This window comes from Sprattus sprattus (assembly GCF_963457725.1).
Source record: "Sprattus sprattus genome assembly, chromosome: 17".
In the NCBI taxonomy this organism is placed as follows: Eukaryota; Metazoa; Chordata; class Actinopteri; order Clupeiformes; family Clupeidae; genus Sprattus; species Sprattus sprattus.
Window position 1 is genome coordinate 24,452,900 of NC_137915.1, and position 20,000 is coordinate 24,472,899.

At 43.6% G+C, this 20,000-nt stretch overlaps 1 protein-coding gene across 6 annotated transcripts in view; it reads right to left on the reverse strand.

The window, feature by feature from the left end:
- Positions 1-17,293: 17,293 nt before the first annotated feature.
- Positions 17,294-20,000, reverse strand: part of svila (supervillin a) — a 58,852-nt gene continuing 56,145 nt past the window's right edge. For 4 of the 6 annotated variants that reach the window (XM_080855029.1, XM_080855027.1, XM_080855026.1 and 1 more), the window contains 2 exons: positions 19,947-20,000; positions 17,294-18,862 (listed from right to left, as the gene is read on the reverse strand). The exon at positions 19,947-20,000 is cut by the window's right edge and continues 102 nt beyond it. In XM_080855029.1, the coding sequence (XP_080711155.1) occupies positions 18,776-18,862; positions 19,947-20,000 (141 nt within the window). In that variant the 3' untranslated portion in view covers positions 17,294-18,775. Of the gene's footprint in view, positions 18,863-19,361 lie in introns of all 6 variants that reach the window. The other 2 variants (XM_080855028.1, XR_013968970.1) reach the window with 2 other exon arrangements.

Genomic DNA, 20,000 nt, shown 5'->3' on the forward strand with positions numbered 1-20,000 from the left:
ATGAGCACACACACACCTTGCTGAATTAATGACCTAATTTCCTAATGCATATGCGATCTTTTTCTATATTTCTTTCCCCTCTTTTCTCCCTCCCCCTCCCCCTCTCTTTCTCTCTTTCCCCCTCTCAATGTTGAGAACGGCTCCCTAAGGGACACTTGGAACCCACTTCAGTGGTCAGAACCAATTACACTCATCCATTTCTCACTCCCTCTCTTCTCCCCCCCCCCCCCCCCCCCCTGTTCTGCATCTCTACCGATGAGTCACATTTCTCAGGTACTGTATGGACATCCTGAGATGTAGACAGAGAGAGAGAGAGAAATAGAGAGAATGTGTGCATGTGCGTGTGTGTGTGTGTGTTTTGTGTGTGATTTTGTGTGTGTGTATGACATTAAATGAAGAATAACAAGCCTTTTTCCCCAACAGCAACAGAAGCAGCTTCATATGTAATCAAGATAGCAGGAAAACAACACGTAACCTAGTCCCCTCTCCAACAAACACACGCACACACACACACAAACGCACACACACACACACAAACACACACACACGCACACACAGAGAGAGAAACATTAACACCCATTTCTATTGAGCCATGGTCTTATTAAACAGCTCACTGAATTTTAAGACTACCCCCACACACACCCACACCCACACACACACACATGTAGACATACACACACATTTACCCATGCCATATGCAAAGAGGGGCTGCACACACACTCACCTTTCCATGTGTCCACCGGTTCAACACTAAACACACACCCTAAGACAGACACACACAATTACAAGTTGTTGCACAGTGGCATTCTCAGGAATGCTCGCAACAAAACAAATAAACATATGTTGCTGTTCTGGAAAACACACACACACACACACACACACACACACACACACACACACACACACACACACACACACAGTTGGAGTCATTTGCAGTCCAAACTCACATGAGATGCAGATGTTTTCTCCAGGAACCAAGCAGCATTGCACAACACACTTTCAGCCAGGCTTCTTAGTCATGGGAGATTTGAGCTGAGGTGAGGTGTGTGTGTGTGTTTGTATGTGTGTGTGTGTAAGGGAAGGACACTATGTGTACACACTGTTACACACATGCGCAGACACACACTCTCACACACACACACACGCCATTCCCCACTGTCTCCAACTTTAATTAGCCAACAATTCAGGGGATCTCTGATTTGATTGTGAACATACGGTATTTGGTGTGCCAGAGAGTATGTGTGCATGTGTGTGTGTGTATGCATGTGTGTTATCTTAGCCTTGGCCTGGAACACAAGCAATTTCACATTAACAAGAACACAATGGTGCAACACACAGACACACAAACACAAACACACACAGACACAAACATGTATGTGTATGTTTATATTAGGTGTGAAAAGTCAAACGAAAAGAGGAGAGATTGAGTTGTCTTTAAGATGAAGTCTTCTGTAAATGTGTGTGTTGATGGCAGTGCGGCTCTGTAGGATGGTGTGTGAGGCGAGGTTAAAGAATCACACACACACACAGACACTCACATGCACACACACACACACACACACACACACACACACAGACACTCACACAGATGCTGGCACACCTGATACCAGAGAGAGCAGCCTACTCCTTAAATATTTAATCAAACTTTCTACGTGAACCTAATGAGCCATGGCACAGACAAGCCCCCCCCCCCCCCCCCCCCCCCACACACACACACACACACACACACATGCACACACACACACACACATTCAGCGCAGGACGGGTTAGTTCTCCTCCGACTGGCTGGCTCTGGTCCATCCTCGCTGCGCTTTTGTAGTTCTCAATAATTAAAACATCCTGCACTTGTATCACCTGGTTCCCCCCCACACCTCCCTCTATCCCTCCCTCCCTCCCTCACCTCTCTGATCAGGCTCAGAGGAGAGTTGCTCGTGGCTCCCTCACTCCCTCCGTCCAGCAGATGCAGGTAAAGCACCGGGCCCACGACTCCCATCTACACCTGGATGATCTGGGATCAGACTGAGAGTTAGCCCAGGATACCGTAATGCACACAATCAATTTTTGACAATTGTAAAAGAACATGGTAAGCAAATACACAAGTCAGGGACATTCATAGAAACAAATAAATATTCGGTTAACCTCCAGGTTATTGCTTTTCACATTTATCATGGGTTTCAAACACAAAAAGAAAACAAACGTACAAAATAAATAAAGAAAACACTTGACTGTTTTCAGTGATGGTCTATGTGTACACTCCTCATGGTCCACCCTGTGTATTTGTAGTGAGTTCATGAGCAAAAAAAAACTGCCTGTTTAATTCCCTCTGGCAATCCAATTCCCTTGTGATATGTAAATGACGTGCGTCAATTCAAACACGTATTTGAGTTCGACTGAAGGGATTCAGAAGACCTTGTGAAGATGTCTCTCGACAATGCCTCGTCATCGTCCTCACCGCAGGAGTCGTCTCGCTCGTGTTTTTTTCATGCTGCACGGCTCTGCACAAGGCTCATCTCAGGCGGTGAAGAGCCTCGGGACCAAAGATGAAGGGTGTGGATAATGTTGGAGTCACCCAGGAGGAAGGGCTCTACACGCGCTGCTCTCTGTTCGGGAATCAGGGTCAGGAGACAGGGTTCAAAGGTCAGGGTTCGTCCACAGTCCAGGTGACAACAGAGAGGACACACTGTAGGCGAGCCATCCCCACTGTTGCCATGCTCCTTGACCTCCTCGCCTTCTCTTAATCATTACCACCATCATAACCACTATCATCACCATCATCATCATCACCATCCCTTTTTCTTATTTGGTGTACCAGAGTGTGTGTGTCTGTATGTGTGCATGTGTGTGTGTCTGTGTGCGTGCATGTGTGTAAGTTTGTGCTTGTGTGTGTGTGTTTGCATCTGTCTCACACACTATTTCTACTCTTCATCACTACTGCCACCATAACCATTCTCTCATTATTGTTGTCATTACCATCAACATTAGCATAATAATTATCTGTGCCACAAGCACTGTCGGGATGTTTTGTTTTGCAGCCATTTAGTGTGGGAGCAGTTCCATTAGTAGTTCTGAGACGGATGAAGGTTTTATTTCTATTTCCCACACACACACACGCACACACACACGCATGCACGCACGCACACGTAGCTGCCCCACCCTTTGTCTGTCCTTGTGTTTTCCCTCGCTCTCCCTCTCTTACTAACTCATGCTTACATACTACTGATTGAGTTTTGGCCCAAGGCAAAGATCAGTTTACACAGATCAACACACACAAACACACACACGCACACACACACGCACACACACATCCCAGTGGACATGGCTGTCCATTAAAGATGACATCACTCCCATTGCAACAGCCGCAGGCAGCTGTGGTCCAAATAAAAGGTCTGCGTCAACACACACACAAACACACACACACACACACTCACTCCTACTCGTTCATAGAACATACACTCATTCCATGGCACACCGACCAATCAGCACCATAGTTGCCAACGTATAAAATAAATGTGGATTGCTCATTTTAAAAGGATACAAACCATACCAGCACACACATCCATGCTGTACGGGCTTGCATCTGCTGTCGTCTGCTATCGTGTTAACGGTATGCTTTTGTGTGTGTGTGGATCCCTGGCCAAATCAGACAGGTGCAGCTCTCTGGCTAACACATAAAGGACAGGAGCAACTGGGCCTCCACCTGTTTTATTATGTCCACTAGAGCCCCCCCCCCCCCCCCACACACACACACACACACATAAATGGGTGGGTGAAGGGATAGGGGAAAAGGAGGGCAAAAGCAAAAGACTAAATCAGAGACCAGAAACGAGGAAATGAGAGGAGAGGAGAGGAGAGGAGAAGAGGACAATAATCAGGTGTGCGTTCACCAGTAGGGGAGAGAAGGGAAAGGAAGGGAGTTTGAGGGGGAGTCTGTTGATACCTGTGTTCAGTAAGTCAGCCTCCTGCCTCACTTCCTGAGTCATTAATATTCCTATCAGAAAGAAATCAGTTGCTCCAGCAGTGTGTGTGTGTGTGTGTGTGTGATCTGCTCTCTCTCCTTACACACAAACACACCATGCTGAGTCAGCCTCATACTCCAAGCACTGCTCAACTGCACCAGGATTGAAGCGGGGAGGAGGAGACAGAATGGTAGAAAGGTTTTTGTTAGAGAGATCACTGTGCTAAAAAGGTGTGTGTGTGTGTGTGTGTGTGTGCGTGTATGTGTGTTGTGTTGTTTGTGTGTGTGTACTTTAGTGTCCTCCCATGCCAGTGAAACATAACAAAAAACATGTCAAAGACATGCAATGACAATGGCAGAGCTCTGATTCAGTCCATCATCATCATCATTCTTACATCATTTTATTTGAACAGAAAAGCCAGTAATAGGGGCGAGAGAGAGAGAGGATGAAGGGATAGGGTCAGACGAGTGAGAAGAGAAGCTGAGAGGAGGAAGAGAGCATTAGAGTTAAGACACAGCACATCTGCCAGGCCACTCCACACTAGGCTAAAGTGATACAATTACTACTAATTATCACACCACTGGACAATGATTCATTCTTCCCCCTAGGGGGAAATGTGTGTGTGACTATACATGTGGGTGTGAATGTGTGAGTGTGTGCGAGTTATATGAGTGCACATTTGTGTAGATGTGTATTTAGCGGTAATGCTTAGACCACTGCCCCTCGTGTGACAGAGTTTTTGCCTTTACCTGTGAGAGGGAAAAGGTTGTGTGTGTGTGTGTGTGTGTGTATGCGCTGTGCTAACATCTGGCTCTGTCTGATGCCCTAATTAGAGTTTAATAAATGAGGCTAATGAGGACTTACCTTCAGTTCTGACCGAGTTACACTAATTTAGGTGGAGGCAGAACATAATACACACATAAACACACACACACACACCTGAATACGATCCCCAGGCCCTCTGCACACATGAGCATGACGTGTATGATACAACTGTATGTTAATATACAATGTAGTGCTCTAGTGTATGTGTATGTGTGTGTGTGTGTACACAAGCATGGTAGAATGTACGATGTAAAGGAATTAAAGGTATAGTTATCTATTAGTTGAAATGGAATAGTATATCGTTTTCATTTCAAGTGTATATATTTGACCTGTTACTGTGAATCGTTTCGTTAGTGAGTGAGCCCTTTGTATTTACATAGGAAGCGGGTCCTCTTTCACGGAGTCCGCCATGTTGCACCACCATGTGTCTACAGTAGCCCAGAGCAGACAGACCAAAACACTGGCTCAAGATAGGGCTTTTCACATTGCTATGACATTTCCCCTCCACAATAGGTACTCGCACATGCTTGTAAAGGGAAGGGTATTCAGCTGGGTGCAATTCAGCAGCCTCACCACAAGGTCACCACTACACAATGTACCTTTAACCACCTTTGTGTGTGTGTGTGTGTGTGTGTGTGTGTGTGTGTGTGTGTGTGTGCAGGAGCTGGAGCGTAGTGTGGATGGCGGTGCTCCTAAGCTGTGTCCCAGTCGTAACGCAGCAGTGGAGCGCAGACTGAGGAGGGGGCAGGACCGCTCACGCACCAAACCAATCACCACTGAGGAGGTGGTCATTGCTGCCACGTGAGTACACACACACATTTGATTGTTTTTATTTGGATCCAAAAGACAAGCGACAAGTTACAGGATCCAAATACTTTGGGAAGAGTCTTTGACAGGGTGACAGGTCTGATAGGCTTACAAACTTTTACCAGTTCTCTTAATAATGTAACACTCAAGAGTCAAGGATAAACAAAACATCTTCGTCAAAACATCTTCACACACACACACACACACACACACACACACACAGACACACACCTCCTCTCTCTTTATGAACATCATGATCAGTGTGTTAAATATGCTGGTGACAGTGAAGTTGATGGTAATCATGGCAGTGATGCTGGCAGACGCTTGAAAAAATCAGGAGAAGAATTGGTTGTCAAAAACATATGGCAGGGCAAATATTTACTGACAATCTAATTACACTAATTAATGAATCACAATTACACACTCTCTCATTCTGCACTTCTAGCCATGTATTACCAACTGCTAATACAACCACGTGCATTCACACACAGCTGTCCGACAAAAGACAGCGTGATTCTTTAGTCAGGAAGGAAAGCCTTGATCTTAAATAAATAAAACATTATGAAAATATATTTATTGATTACGAGCATTTTATTCCATACAGTAGAATATGTGTTTTTTCTTTTTCGTTGCTCCGGGTAGAGAAGCATTGTGATGGAGCCCTGGCTTCCTTAGCTGTACACTGTTGATCTAGTGTCGCCCTCTTTGGGTCGGACCGCGCCATCACACCCAACTGTCACTATAAACCACTGGTTTCCAAACTCTGGCAGTCCCCCTTTGACAATTTCCTGTTTTTAATTAAAAAAAAATAAAAAAAAATGCTGTTGCATAGCTTTTCATAAGCATTGTTTTTACATTTGAATTCTGAACATTTTCAATTAAATTTAAATATTAAACGTACAGTACCAGTCAAAGGTTTGGACACACCTTCTCATTTTTAGTTTTTTTTCTTTACTTTTATTATTTTCTACATTGTAGATTACTACTGAAGACATTTAAACTACTAAAGAACACATATGGAATGATGTACTTAACAAAAAAAGTGTTATCTACCATGAAGAAAATAATAAAAGTAAAGAAGCACTGAGCACTGAGGCAGTTATCAAATAACAGACAAACAATGGATAGGTTCTTATCAGCTGTAAGGCTTTTCCTTCCATTCTTACTTTATGTCAGAATTCCTTTATAATCTATTTAAATGTCATTCATTCACACCATGAAGGCATCACTTTTATTCTTCCCAAATTCAGCAAACTAAATGCATTCTAACGGGAGTTAACTGAACCACCTCAAAGCATTTACAATGAATACATTAGGCTACACCCTAAAAGAGCTATAGAACAAGACTATGTCTGAAAGCATTCTTCATGTCCCCCTGTATGAGAGCTCAAAGCTGGTCTAGCAAGGACTGCACTGCCACATGGAGAGTCATATCCTGCATCATTTTCAGTGTGATGTGACTCAGATGTCCCGGAGAGACGGAATCACGTCAGCGTGAAAAATTTAACCACAAGATACGACACCCCAAATTAACACCCACACTGAACAATGCAACAGGAATGGTCAGCCACTTAGGTGCAGCACTCAAAATTCCACTCATTTCAAAAGGCCAGTCTGACTTTCCCCAATCTTACTCTGAGATTCTGCTGCTCCCATCTAGCAGCAGGTAAGCACTAACTAGGTGCAGCAGTTTACAAAAGAACCCCTTACTTGTGAACTTGCATCCACTAAATATATAAAATCACTGTTATATAGATAGATATATAATAATTATAATTAGTGCCGTCAGTTTAACACGTTATTAACGGCGTTAACGCAAACCCGTTTTTGCCCTCCCAAACTGTGTAGTAGGCTAACGTTACGTTTGAGTGAATGGTGAGCGCGATACGGCGAAATGGATGATAAAAAGCTTCTGAATAGAAAGTTTACCTTTAAAAGTTGTGTTGTGCAAAAGAAGCGAGCTTCACTGTTGTCTGAAAATGTCAACAGGCAGCTGGCTGAAAGCACAGAAGTAGTAGGCTTACCTTTTATTGGTAACCTAACTGTTACGGTTCATTGTTTTTGAAATAAGAGGCCTGACTTCTATGTTCACCGCAAACTTGAAAAAAAGAAAATATTAAGCCATGGTTTAACTGCACTATAGGCTGAGTCCTTGTTTATCTGAAATTTGTACTTTATAATATTATTTTGTACCGCCCTGTTTGGCAATGTTGTTTTTCCATAAAATAAAACATTGCATAAAGCAAGCCAATCCACTTTTCCATGTTGATAAAGAAATTAGTGAAGGGACATTTAGAATAGATAAAAATGTGCGATTAATCGCGATTAATTTTGAGTTAACTATGACAAAAATGCGATTAATCGCGATTAAATATTTTAATCGTTTGACAGCACTAATGTATTATTTTTTGAGTTTGTTGCTGGCTATCCGTTCCTAAATGGCAGACAATTAAGACTTATGCAACACCATATTGTAGTGTTGGAGCTTGGCAAGAATTCGAACAAGTCAAGGTCGTTTACTTCGGTTGGCCTCGAGCCTTTCATTCCTTAGAACACAGTTCCTTAGAACACAGTTAAACTTACATGTTTTCCCAATCAGTATTCCCAGTATTTCCAAATGCAATAGATAGGCAATATATGTGTCTGCTTACATTAAAAACAGATTCATTGAAACTGAAATCTAATACTATCATAAGTATTCAAGCCCGTGCTTTTGAATTCCATTCCATTGTTTTGAAGATCCGCATTAAAGCATGTCAGACGTTCCTTACGATGTGGGAAAGGGTTTTTAAAGGTCATATGAGTCCGAAATATAGCTTTCTGGCCAATCTTCAAAGCGCAACATGTGGCGTTAAACTTAAACTGCCATTGTCTCAATAATTACTATCTTAATATGGCAGTGGTACATCATAGTCTACGTGGGGATATTTCTAGATTGCTAGAGAGTTGAAGGGAGAATATGCGGCAATACATTCTACACAATATTGCAAGAAACCCTTTACCAGTCAGTGGTAAAACTAAAGCTTGGGAGAGGGCTATAGTAGACCCAAGGCACAAGGCTAAGGCACCGCTGGAGTGGCTCATAAACGGTTAAGGGATTATTCTGGAATAGTTCTGTCAAAGGCCTTAAAACTCTACTGAGCAATGTGCAAAGCTGATACTGTAGCACTTCAGAAAACTAGACTTATTTCATCAAAGGGGTTTTCAACCAAGCGTAAGCGGGATGTTTACGTTTTTAATTGACTTCTACATTTTTTTTTATTTTCGTAGACAAATAACTTATTTAGTCTATCGACATGGACTACAACATAAGTGTTCACAAGGAAAATACTGGTTAGGAAAATCATGTCAGTATCGTTTAGAAACTAAAAAAAGGTGATGACTTTCAGGGGGTTGAATGCTTTTGCAAGCGGCTGTATTTAGCCTACTTACACACTTACAATTGGGGGACTGGCAACACCTTTACCGCTCTCCTGGACGAGTTCAGCTACTTTTTTGCTAGCTTCAGAGCACATAGCAACCCAGTGGCAGCAGCACAGTGCCCACCCGATGTCGATCTACAGGTGACGGAGGCTGACGTGAGGAGGCTGAAACGTAAAAGGGTAAAGGCTCGTAAAGTTGCTGACCCAGACGGCATCCCTTCCTGTGTCTTTAAGACATGCTCCACTCACTATCTCAGGTTTTACTGACATTTATAACCTGTCACTTTGTGTGGTTCCACTGTGTTTTAAGGAAACCACCATTGTGCCTATACCTAAGAAAACACCCGTCTCTCGCCTTAGTGATTATCGATCTGTTGACCTGTCATTATGAAGTGCCTGGAAAGACGGTTACATTATATATAAACTGTAACATTCCTGCTACCCTTGTCCCATTACAGTGCTTACTGTTGTTATACAGCTGTAGACAGTGGCGGTTCTACATGGAATTACGCCCCGGGCGAGACTCCCTCCGAGCGCCCCCCTTCGGAAAAAAAATCGTACTTTTTTTTATTATAACAATATAAGTGAAAGACAAACTTAAATGTATCAATTGCATAAATCCTTCAATAGAACATTTGTCTCAATGCTCACATCATCTACATTAATGTTAGCTAACCAGCTCTCTGCAAGTTAGGTTGTGCAAGCACTCAACCTGCATTATGGTTAGTTGAGTTGGCTGGGATTTCGCTAACGCTTGCTACTAGTCTAGTGGTGTCAAAAGGAAATATATGGTCTAACCAGCTAGCTATCGACCTGTTAATTATTAAGATTATCCCAGCTAACAAGGGACGTCCTGGGGCATTCGTCCCTGTTTGGTCCCCTATAGGTTATACCGTGACGTTATCCTTAGGACGTCCTTAGGACGTTGATTAGACGTTATTTAAGTTCCTAAAATGTCACATTTAGTAATTTAATTTTAAACTTTCAGGGGACGTTCCTAGTTGGTCATGATATGACATTATTTTACAAACTTTCGGGGGACATTCGGGACGTTCCAGCAACGTCCCTGGTTGGTTATGAAATTACATTATATTAAAAACTTTCGGGGGACATTCGGGACGTTCCTGCAACGTCCCTGGTTGGTTATGATATGACATTATGACATCTCTCACGGACCTGCCTGGTTACTTGGTTGGGTACCTGTCAACGCTCATAAACCCTGCTGTTGAGTGAAGACGTTGTTGATGAGAGACAGCAAAACCTTTTGATCCCGCATCCTTCCTTTATAGTTAGTAATTCCGTTTGATAATCAATTCGTGTGGAAAGGACAGACACCCGAAGGTAAATGTATTTTAATACAAACTTAAGTTCTACCTGTATCTATGTATTTGTATGTTTGTCCAACGTGAAATATGCCATAGCTAGGAATATCGAAAATGAATGTATTACTGTACTAGCCTGCTAGCTCAAACTGTGAAGGCGAAGTTGGCTAAATTGAGAAGTTGTATCGTCTTAATTTGTATTACAATGTTATCGATAGCACTAAATAGGAATATGACACACTAGTGGTGTTGCCCCATTGAGGATACAGAAAATACAAAACAGCTGAATTGGCTACTTTTGGACAGGTGAAGCTGCTCGTAGCTCTATAGAAGCTAGTTATTTTTTTGCAAGCTAGAGCTACAACCAAGACGTTTAGCGAGAAAGGTATCACGGTGGGTGTCCACGGGACGAAACATCGTGTCGCTCTCATTGGGATAGAATGGAAGCGTCTTGTTGCCTGCCGACACCTGCTGAGGAAAAAGTCGGCTCTCCTGGCTGCTGAAAGTTGGGGATTTTTTAACTCTATGCAAATGAAGGCGACTTGCTGCCTGCTGAGAGCCAATCAGTTCGGCGTGTGGGTGATTTGGAAGTCAGCGTAGCTCATAGGGGCGGGAGTAATCAAAAATTTCTAAACAAGATGGCGGACATCGGGACTCATTTACCGGGACATATTTTATGTGAATAAAGGTTATCTACACGACTTGTATACGTCTAATCGACTCGGTTTGTTGTTTATATGCTACACGAATGCTGTGAGGTCAAACAGAATATTGTAGGTCTTAAATTAAGCTCTAATTAAGCTCTCAACTATTAGTTAGCTTGCTAATAGAAAACCCATTGAAAAGCCATTGTAGCTAGCTAGCTGCTAAATATGTAACAATACCATGTTTTCGTGATTGAACTGGCTGATATATATGGTTTAGATAGAATAAATTCACGAATTACAAATTAAAGTAATCAGCGCAACATCTTAACTGAACTCTGAACTATTACTGTCAGCTTGCCTGAAAACCCATTGGAGCAAATAGTGGCTAGCTAGCGAGCTGCTAATAAGTTTCATATACTTGAACATTTGCTACAGCCAAACTGAATTTTCTGACCACGCCCCCCAGGCAACTAGTCGCATAGCGACTAAACGCAAGACATATCTATCGTGGACACCCACCGTCAGAATGACAGTTGGCTTTCATTGCCATTTGACATGGTTGTCCTGGTAACGGACTCAGACGCGCATAATCTCTTTACTGTTTCTACGTCGGACAAATGGAGAGTGGAGGCTATAAGAGTCAATAAGATAACAGTTATGTTAACATACTAATGCATTACATTATAATTCTCACTAGGTAAAAGCACGTAAAATTGATCTGTTGTCTAACTGTAGCTAAATTGTTGCTGCAGGTGTTGATTCCGGACGAACTGGTGGAGGACGAGGAGGAGGAGGGGGAGAAATAATTCCGGCTTTAAAAACCCATTTAAATAAAGTGTTTGTTTATACTTTAAATCGTGTTTTTCCTTCTATGAGCATATCCATAATAAGTTACAATACACAACACTTAGCAGCCATTTATATTTTAAGTAGATTTATTTTAAATAAAGACGTTAAATTACGTCCCCTGAACGTCCCCTAAATGTTGTAAGGACGTACCTGGGACGTACCGGGGACGTTTGTCTGCGACGTCCCCTACAAAAAGACGTCGTGGGGACGTTCCCTTGCGACGTTCTTATAACTTTCGGGGACGTTCAGGGGACGTCCTAGGGACGTCATTTTGTTAGCTGGGATACTAGTACTCTGTATGCTGTTACATTCTGTTAGTTGTGGCTAGCGGGATTTCGCTAACACTTTAGCCTAGTGTCGGATGAATGAACATATTCATATCCTATGATCAAATCAGCTAGCATACGCTAGCTAGCAAACAATTCTGCTGGTGCTCAACATTAGCTGGTTGCCTTAATAGGAATTTTGGTAAAGTTACACTTGACTGAAAACACATTTTTACCTTGTCCACTCAAGCATCTTTCAATAGTTATCTCAATAATGTAATAGACTACTATGTAAAAGATGTATTACATTTCCCTCGGGATAAAGTATCTATCTATCCATCTATCTATACTCTACTCTACTCACTACTACCTTCACCAGTTGGACAAGTTGATGCAGTCAATGGTCTCCTTCCACCAATTCACCTTGCCCTTGGTGACCACATAATCGTTATGTATGAAAGTGAAAGTGAAAGGCCTCTCTATGGCAGAGGTGGTGTAGACACACACACTCTGAAATCCACCTCTGCATTCAACCCATCCAGGGAAGTGACACAGACACAGTGAAGTGAGGTAACACACTAACCCGGAGCAGTGAGCTGCCTTTGGCGGCGCCCTGGGAGCAGTGATCGGGGTTAGGTGCCTTGCTCAAGGGCACTTCAGCCGTGGATGTGGGCATGGGAGAGCAGTGGTCTACCACTTCCCCCGCCCACATTTTTCCTACTCGGGGATCGAACCGGCCACCCAACGGTTTCCGGCCTGAAACCCTAACCAGTAGGCCACGGCTGCCCATTTGTATTAGCCATTTCACACAATTCAGAAAAACTAAAACGTGCAGGAATTACAGGCCTGTAATTTTAATGTTATGAATGTGCGTGATTTTGAAGAAAGTCGATGTGTGACTGACTTTAGCCCACTAGCTAATTGCATTAGAGTTTTGCATACAGTTCCCCCTTCTCACCTAGGATCTGCTCAGAGAGAAAAAAATGTCTCATATAATAATAGCCTATTTGATAGCAAAAAGGCTCTTTGAATCTGAAAAAGGATCTTCACGTCTGACAATTTTGATAATCGCTCAAGTCTCTAAGGTACGGTGGCCGAGAGGTGCAAACCAACATTACAAAATCTGAAACACTTAACAAAGCTTGAGACAAATTAACATTTTGGAAAACATTTTTACATATCATAAAACAAAATAACATTACCACAACACATTAACAAGTCCCGAAACAAATTTACATTTCAGAAAACAAATTAACAATAAGTGAAACACTTCAACAAGTCCAGAAACACATTAACAAGTCACGACAAGCAGGTGGGAGAGGCCGTGAGGAACCAGCTTGCAGACGGCCTTGCCAGGATCCACCGGAGCCAGCTCCCGGGCAAGTACAAGGTGTGGTGCTACCAGCACATACTCTACCACCGGGTGATGTGGCCGCTGAAGTTGAGTGAGGTCTCTTCCTCAATGGCAAGCAAGCTGGACGGGCTGGCAAACTCCTTCAACAGGAAATGGCTGGGACTGCCAAGATGCCTCTCAGATGTGGGCCTCTTTGGTCGGAACACACTCCAACTGCCGCTCCACTCCATCAGCCTGGGATACAAACAGGAGAAGGCTCGGATGGTCTTGGAGCTGAGAGAATCCTCCGACCCTATGGTCAGGGCAGCGGGCACCCAAGTACGAACAGGAAGGAAGAGGTCGACAAGGCAATCAGGAGGCTAAAACATCGCGAGGTGGTTGGCCGAGTCCAAGTGGGTCGAGCAGGTCTTGGCCGGAGCGAGACCCCCCCTCTTCTGGTCAAAGGCTTCCAAGCAACAGAGGAAAGCCATGGTGGTGTTGGAAGTGTCAAGGTCTGAGCAGGAACGCTATACCATCAAAGCGGTGTCTCAGAGCCGGCAGGGGGGCTGGTCATCATGGGAAGGCATCTTGGACAGGCCGATGTCATGGCCCGACCTGTTGAAGATGCCCCAAGCCAGGATCAGCTTCTTGATCCGAGCAACCTACAACACCCTACCTTGTCCCCAAAATCTCCACCTGTGGTTCGGCACTGAAGAGATCTACCCCCTCTGCAATACCATCAATGCTAGCATCCAGCACATCCTGTCGGGCTGCAAGACAGCACTGTCCCAAGGTCGCTACAGATGGCGGCACGATGCTGTCCTGAAGAAGCTGGCCGAGGTGGCCGAGTCATGCAGGCGGGAAGCAAACAGCCGGGCAGCTGCCCCAGCAAGGCACACCATCCAGTTTGCAAGAGCTGGCGAGAACATCAAAGCCCCCCGCCCATCAAACACGGGAAGGCTCCTCGCACCCGGCAGCGAGTGGAGTATGAAAGTCGACCTCGGAAAGCAGCTGCAGTTCCCCAGGGAGATCACTGAAACATCGCTACGGCCAGACATGGTGCTGTGGTCCGTGGCCATCAAAACGGTCCTCTTGGTGGAGCTCACTGTTCCATGGGAGGGGGGACTGGAAGCTGCATATGAGAGGAAACGGGCAAAGTAGTCGGACCTGGCAGCTGAGTGCAGGGAGGCTGGCTGGAGAGCCACTATATGCCCTGTAGAGGTGGGGTGTAGGGGCTTTGTTGGCTCTTCAACCTCTCGCCTGCTCCGAGATCTGGGGTGCACAGGAGCTGGCCATCGGAAAGCGACAAAGGAGCTGGCGGAGGAGGCCGAGAAGGGAAGCTTCTGGCTGTGGCTGCGGAGGAAGTATAGGAGCTGGGGGCCGAGTAACACCTAGGGCATCAGTGGGGTTGGCAGGAAGAATTCCCAGCCATAGCTCCGCCACCGGTCGATGTCCTGGGGTTAAAGGAGCGAAACATCAATGACCGGTGGTCCCCAGCTGATGACCCAAGTCGGCCCAAAATGATGTTCAGGTACACCTGAGTTCCAATGGCACCGGAGGAGGTGCGTCAGGCAGAAATGCCCGGCAGGAAGACCACCAATCCTGTATTTCCAAACGAAACACATTAACAAGTCACGAAAGACTTTAACAAATGACATTAACCGGAAAGGGAAAGTGCTAACTCCGTGATTGACGTGGACGTGATAACGGAAGTAGGCCTACTCAATTTGAGTTTATGGTGAAAAAGCTAACTGAATGATGCTGGGTTATATTGCAGAAAGGATTTCTCCTCTACAAACGTCATAATTAGGGCAATACGACTGGAAATTCGTGGACCTGGACAGCTGTTTGGTTACCGCATGTGGCAGGTGCTCAAACAAAAGTACATTCTGCGAATGAAGAGGGATTATGTAATGAATTTGCCTCGGTAGCTCAATCATCTCAATCATCTAGGCCTAGGGTGCCAATGCTAAAAAACAAACAAGTCTTTTCAGAGACCTCAAGCTGATATGTACACCGTGTAAGCATGACATCATATCCATCATATCCACGATTACAGCGTAGGCTACGGGTGTCCCTCATTAAAATATTGTATGCAATGCTACAGAATATATGGTCCTACAGTCTGGTCTGCTCCAGTTAAAAACAATAAAGACCGTAGACCGACCACACGAAACAAAAAATCTCGTTAATTGGCTCATATGTTTGCCACAAAACGGGAAAATGCCACTCTCGCTGTCCACCTTGGGTCACCATGAACTTCATAAACTCAAATTGAGCGTGCACTTCTGTTATCACGTCCACGTCAATCACGGAGTTAGGACATTCCCTTTCCAGTTAATGTAATTTGTTAAAGTGTTTCGTGACTTGTTAATGTGTTTCTTGACTTGTTAATGTGTTTCTGGACTTGTTAAAGTGTTTCGCGTATTGTTAATTTGTTTTCTGAAATGTAAATTTGTTTCGGGACTTATTAATGTGTTGTGGTAATGTTATTTTGTTTTATGATATGTAAAAATGTTTTCCAAAATGTTAATTTGTCTTAAGCTTTGTTAAAGTGTTTCAGATTTTGTAATGTTGGTTTGCACCTCTCGGCCACCGTACTACGGGGCATCACATAGACTCTTTATGAAGTTTTCTAGGCAGGGATAGTGTATGGAAAAGGCTGTACTTTGTTCAGAGTGTAAAATCCATTTGTCGTATGAAATATCGCAAACTTATATTATTTGAACAAATAAGAAAGGTAAAAAACAATCTACCGAACATCTGGAAACACCCGCAAGGCATCAAAGGCCCGGTTCTACACTCTGTCGTAATTTAGAATGTTCTTGGAATGCTGTTTAATAAACTGCCGGTCATATACAATGCACTGAAAATTGTATTCAATAAAATTAAAATAATCTTTCCAGTCTATTTTTGCACGAAAACACAAATACAATCATAGATTATTCATAACAAAAGCTCAGGACAGATATAGTCTAAATAGATCAAATCAGTGTTGTAGTGGTCCCTCGAGAAGTGGGTATACTCTTAATTTTGCACTTTTTTTAAGCAGCCCATACGGCACAGGATAAATGCCTTTGAGAAGTGGGTATACGCAATGCTGACTGAAAAATAAGTGGGTACACTCCGTGTACCTGCGTATACCCTGGACTCCACCACTGGATCAAATGTATCAACTACTGTTACACATCTCAGGGACAGTAACCATGCATATGGTAGGATCAACTACTGTTACACATCTCAGGGACATTAACCATGTGTAGGATAGGCCAGCATGCCAACAGAAGTATAGGGAAAGTCTGTATGCAAATGTCTCTAAATATATATACTGTATTCAAAATACCAGTGCAATTGAAAAATATAAAGATTCTATACGCCATTGTTGTAGTACGACAGACAGGTTTATAATCTATAACTGTCTATAACCAACTGTCTATAACCTTATTATAACAGAACACATTACTCTCACACACGCTTTAATGCCACAATCTCTTTTTACCCCCTAGTGTAAACAGACAAACACACAGTTCAGGCCTCCTTACATTAACAATCTGCTCATGGCAGTACAGATCAGCTGGAACCAACCATAACTTTGTCTGGTCATGAGCTTAATTGACCAATTGAACAAGGGATCAATAACTAGATGTGGACATATAAGCCTGATTAGTCTAAGAAAAAAAAGGGATGACTACCTTGTAGGACAGATGGAAAGTTCAACAGAAAGTGTAATTTGTCTGCTTTTTGTTGTTTAAAAAAACAGTTTGAATGACAAACACACACACACACACGCACACACACACACACACACACACACCTTCTATTTGGCACATTGAACCAAACCAAAAACAACACAGAGACAGAACAGGTTTACAGAAAGCCAGTGCATGGCTTGAGAGATTCGTCAAATTTATTAATAATAGTCAGTGTTTATTTTTTTCATTCTTATACTCTTTTATCACAAAGGCAGTCTTTCAAATGCAGACTAGCATCTCTCTAGGTAAAAACTGTACATAAAAGCAAGGCACTAAACATCTGAAGGACACACACACACACACACATTCACACACACCACCACATTCACATGCACACACCCACTGTGCACACATGAAAGAGTAGGTCCTAGTGAGTGCAGAAATATAAGTCATACAATTTTCTAATGTGTGTGTGTGTGTGTGTGTGGTTGTGTGTGTGCCAAGTGAAAAAAGAAATCTGTAATCCATAGCTGACGTTTAACACACACACAAACACAAATCTGCCATCCAGCACAGACACACACACACACACACACACACACACACACACACACACACACACACACACACACACACACACACACACACAAAGAGCCCTGACATAGCCCACACAAGCATACTCATCAGCACACACTAATTTACATATCCTATTTTACACACTATATCCCCCTGTCATTTCTGAATAACACTCAGGCAGATTTTCTCCGATGCCTTCACATAAATAACTAAATGTATTATGAATGAAGACACACATACACACACTCTCTCGCTCTCTCTCTCTCTCTCTCTCTCTCACTCACTCACTCACTCACTCACACACAAACACACACACACACATACACACATAGTTAAAACAGTATTAGATAGTATGTGTCTTCTGAGAGGACATGAGGAGTGCGACACATATTCACTCTCCCTCTCTCTCTCTCTCTCTCACTCTCACTCTCTCTCTCACTCTCTCTCTCACTCTCTCTCTCTCTATCACTCTCTCTCTCTCTCACACACTCTCTCTCACTCTCTCTCACTCTCACTCTCTCTCTCTCTCTCTCTCTCTCTCTCTCTCTCTCACACTCTCACTCTCTCTCACACTCTCTCACACTCTCTCACACACACACACACACACACACACACACACACACACACACACACACACACACACACACACACACACACACACACACACACACACACTAACACAAACACAGAACAAATGAAAAGTAAACTAAGTTTTCACTCTGCTACAAAAAAGAAAGAAAAACAAACAAACAGACGAAAAGGAGAATACTTTTCAGGAGGCTGGCAAACCTCCATTTCTGATCATCTTCCAGCCGTCTCTCCCACTAGCTCCTCTTCATTCCTCGCTTCCAGGCTACACTGAATTGTCCGATTCTGTGCAAGTCCACCAATCCATCCAGGTCATAGTTCAAAGTTCACATGCTAAAGGTCCCAGTCCGACTTTCCAATTGCCTTGGTGAGAGACAAGTCAGGACTCAAATACATACACCAGCTGGTGCACACATGCACACACACACACACTCTCTCTCTTTCTCTCTCGCTCTGTCACACACACACTCTTTCTTAAAGTCTTTATTTCCATCAGAACAATCCTTTGGCTTTCTTCATATTCACTTGCTTCCACCCCGGCAGTGCTTCATACTCACTTCTCGTCATCTCGAGCGCTTTCTGCAGAAGAAAACACACAGTTTAGAATACACACAGATCTCACAACACACGCACAACTACAAAATAATCCATGCATGCATGCGCTCACCTTCTCTCGTGCTCACACAAACAAACAGACAAACACTTGCCCACAAATAAAGAAACAAGAAAAGACTGAATCACGAAAAAACGCTGACACCATTCTGTCTGGTTCACACTGATTTTAAACACACACACTAGTCTTCTGTAGTAAGATTCTGTGGAAACACTTCACAAACTCACACCATCTGCAGTGTAATCATCATGGTTTAAACACGTGCATGAAACACGCAGTCAAATTTACACACACACCAACACACCCATGCGGCATTTGGTGAAGATGAGAAAAGTCAAGTGGTTTGTGTTGGTCCACAAGCGATTGAGTTACAGAGAGAGGGATGTGAGAATGTGAGAAACAAACAGAGGGGGTTGTGGGTGATGTAGTCTTCTGATCTGCCGTGGGAGGATCACAGAAACTCACCTTCTTCTAACACCCTACACCCTGGAAGGTGAAGTGAAAAGTTAACCTGTCAGATAAAAGACTGGGATCCCTGGGAGAGGGGGAGATAGAGCAAGATAGACAGCATGAGAAAGAGAGGAGGACAGGAAGAATAAAGGAGGAAGAAAGGAAGAAAAGAAGGGATGAAGATAAGGAATAAAGATGAACAGAAACAACGACAAGTAAAGAGACCAGAAGAAGGATGGAGTAAGTACGAGGGAGACTGTGAGAGAGGGAGACTAAGAGAGAGAGACTAAGAGAGGGAGACAGAGAGGGAGACTGAGAGAGAGGGAGACTAAGAGAGAGATACTAAGAGAGGGAGACTGTGAGAGAGGGAGACAGAGAGAGGGAGCCTTTAAAGAGGGAGGATCCACCAGGAGAGGTTTAACCTTTGCAGTCAGCTCTCAGTGTCCGTGTGTGAGTATGTGTGTGTGCATGTGTGTGTGAGTGTGTGTGAAAGATTGTGTGTTAGTTTTTGTGTATCTATGATTGTGTTTGTCCAAAGGGTGATGGGGACAAGGAAGCCCCGTGGCCCAATCAGTGTTAAATAAAGAGGCGTGGCCTCACCTCAAAGTCTTCGTCTGATAGGTAAATCTCCAGTCTCAGTGGGTCGACGCCTGC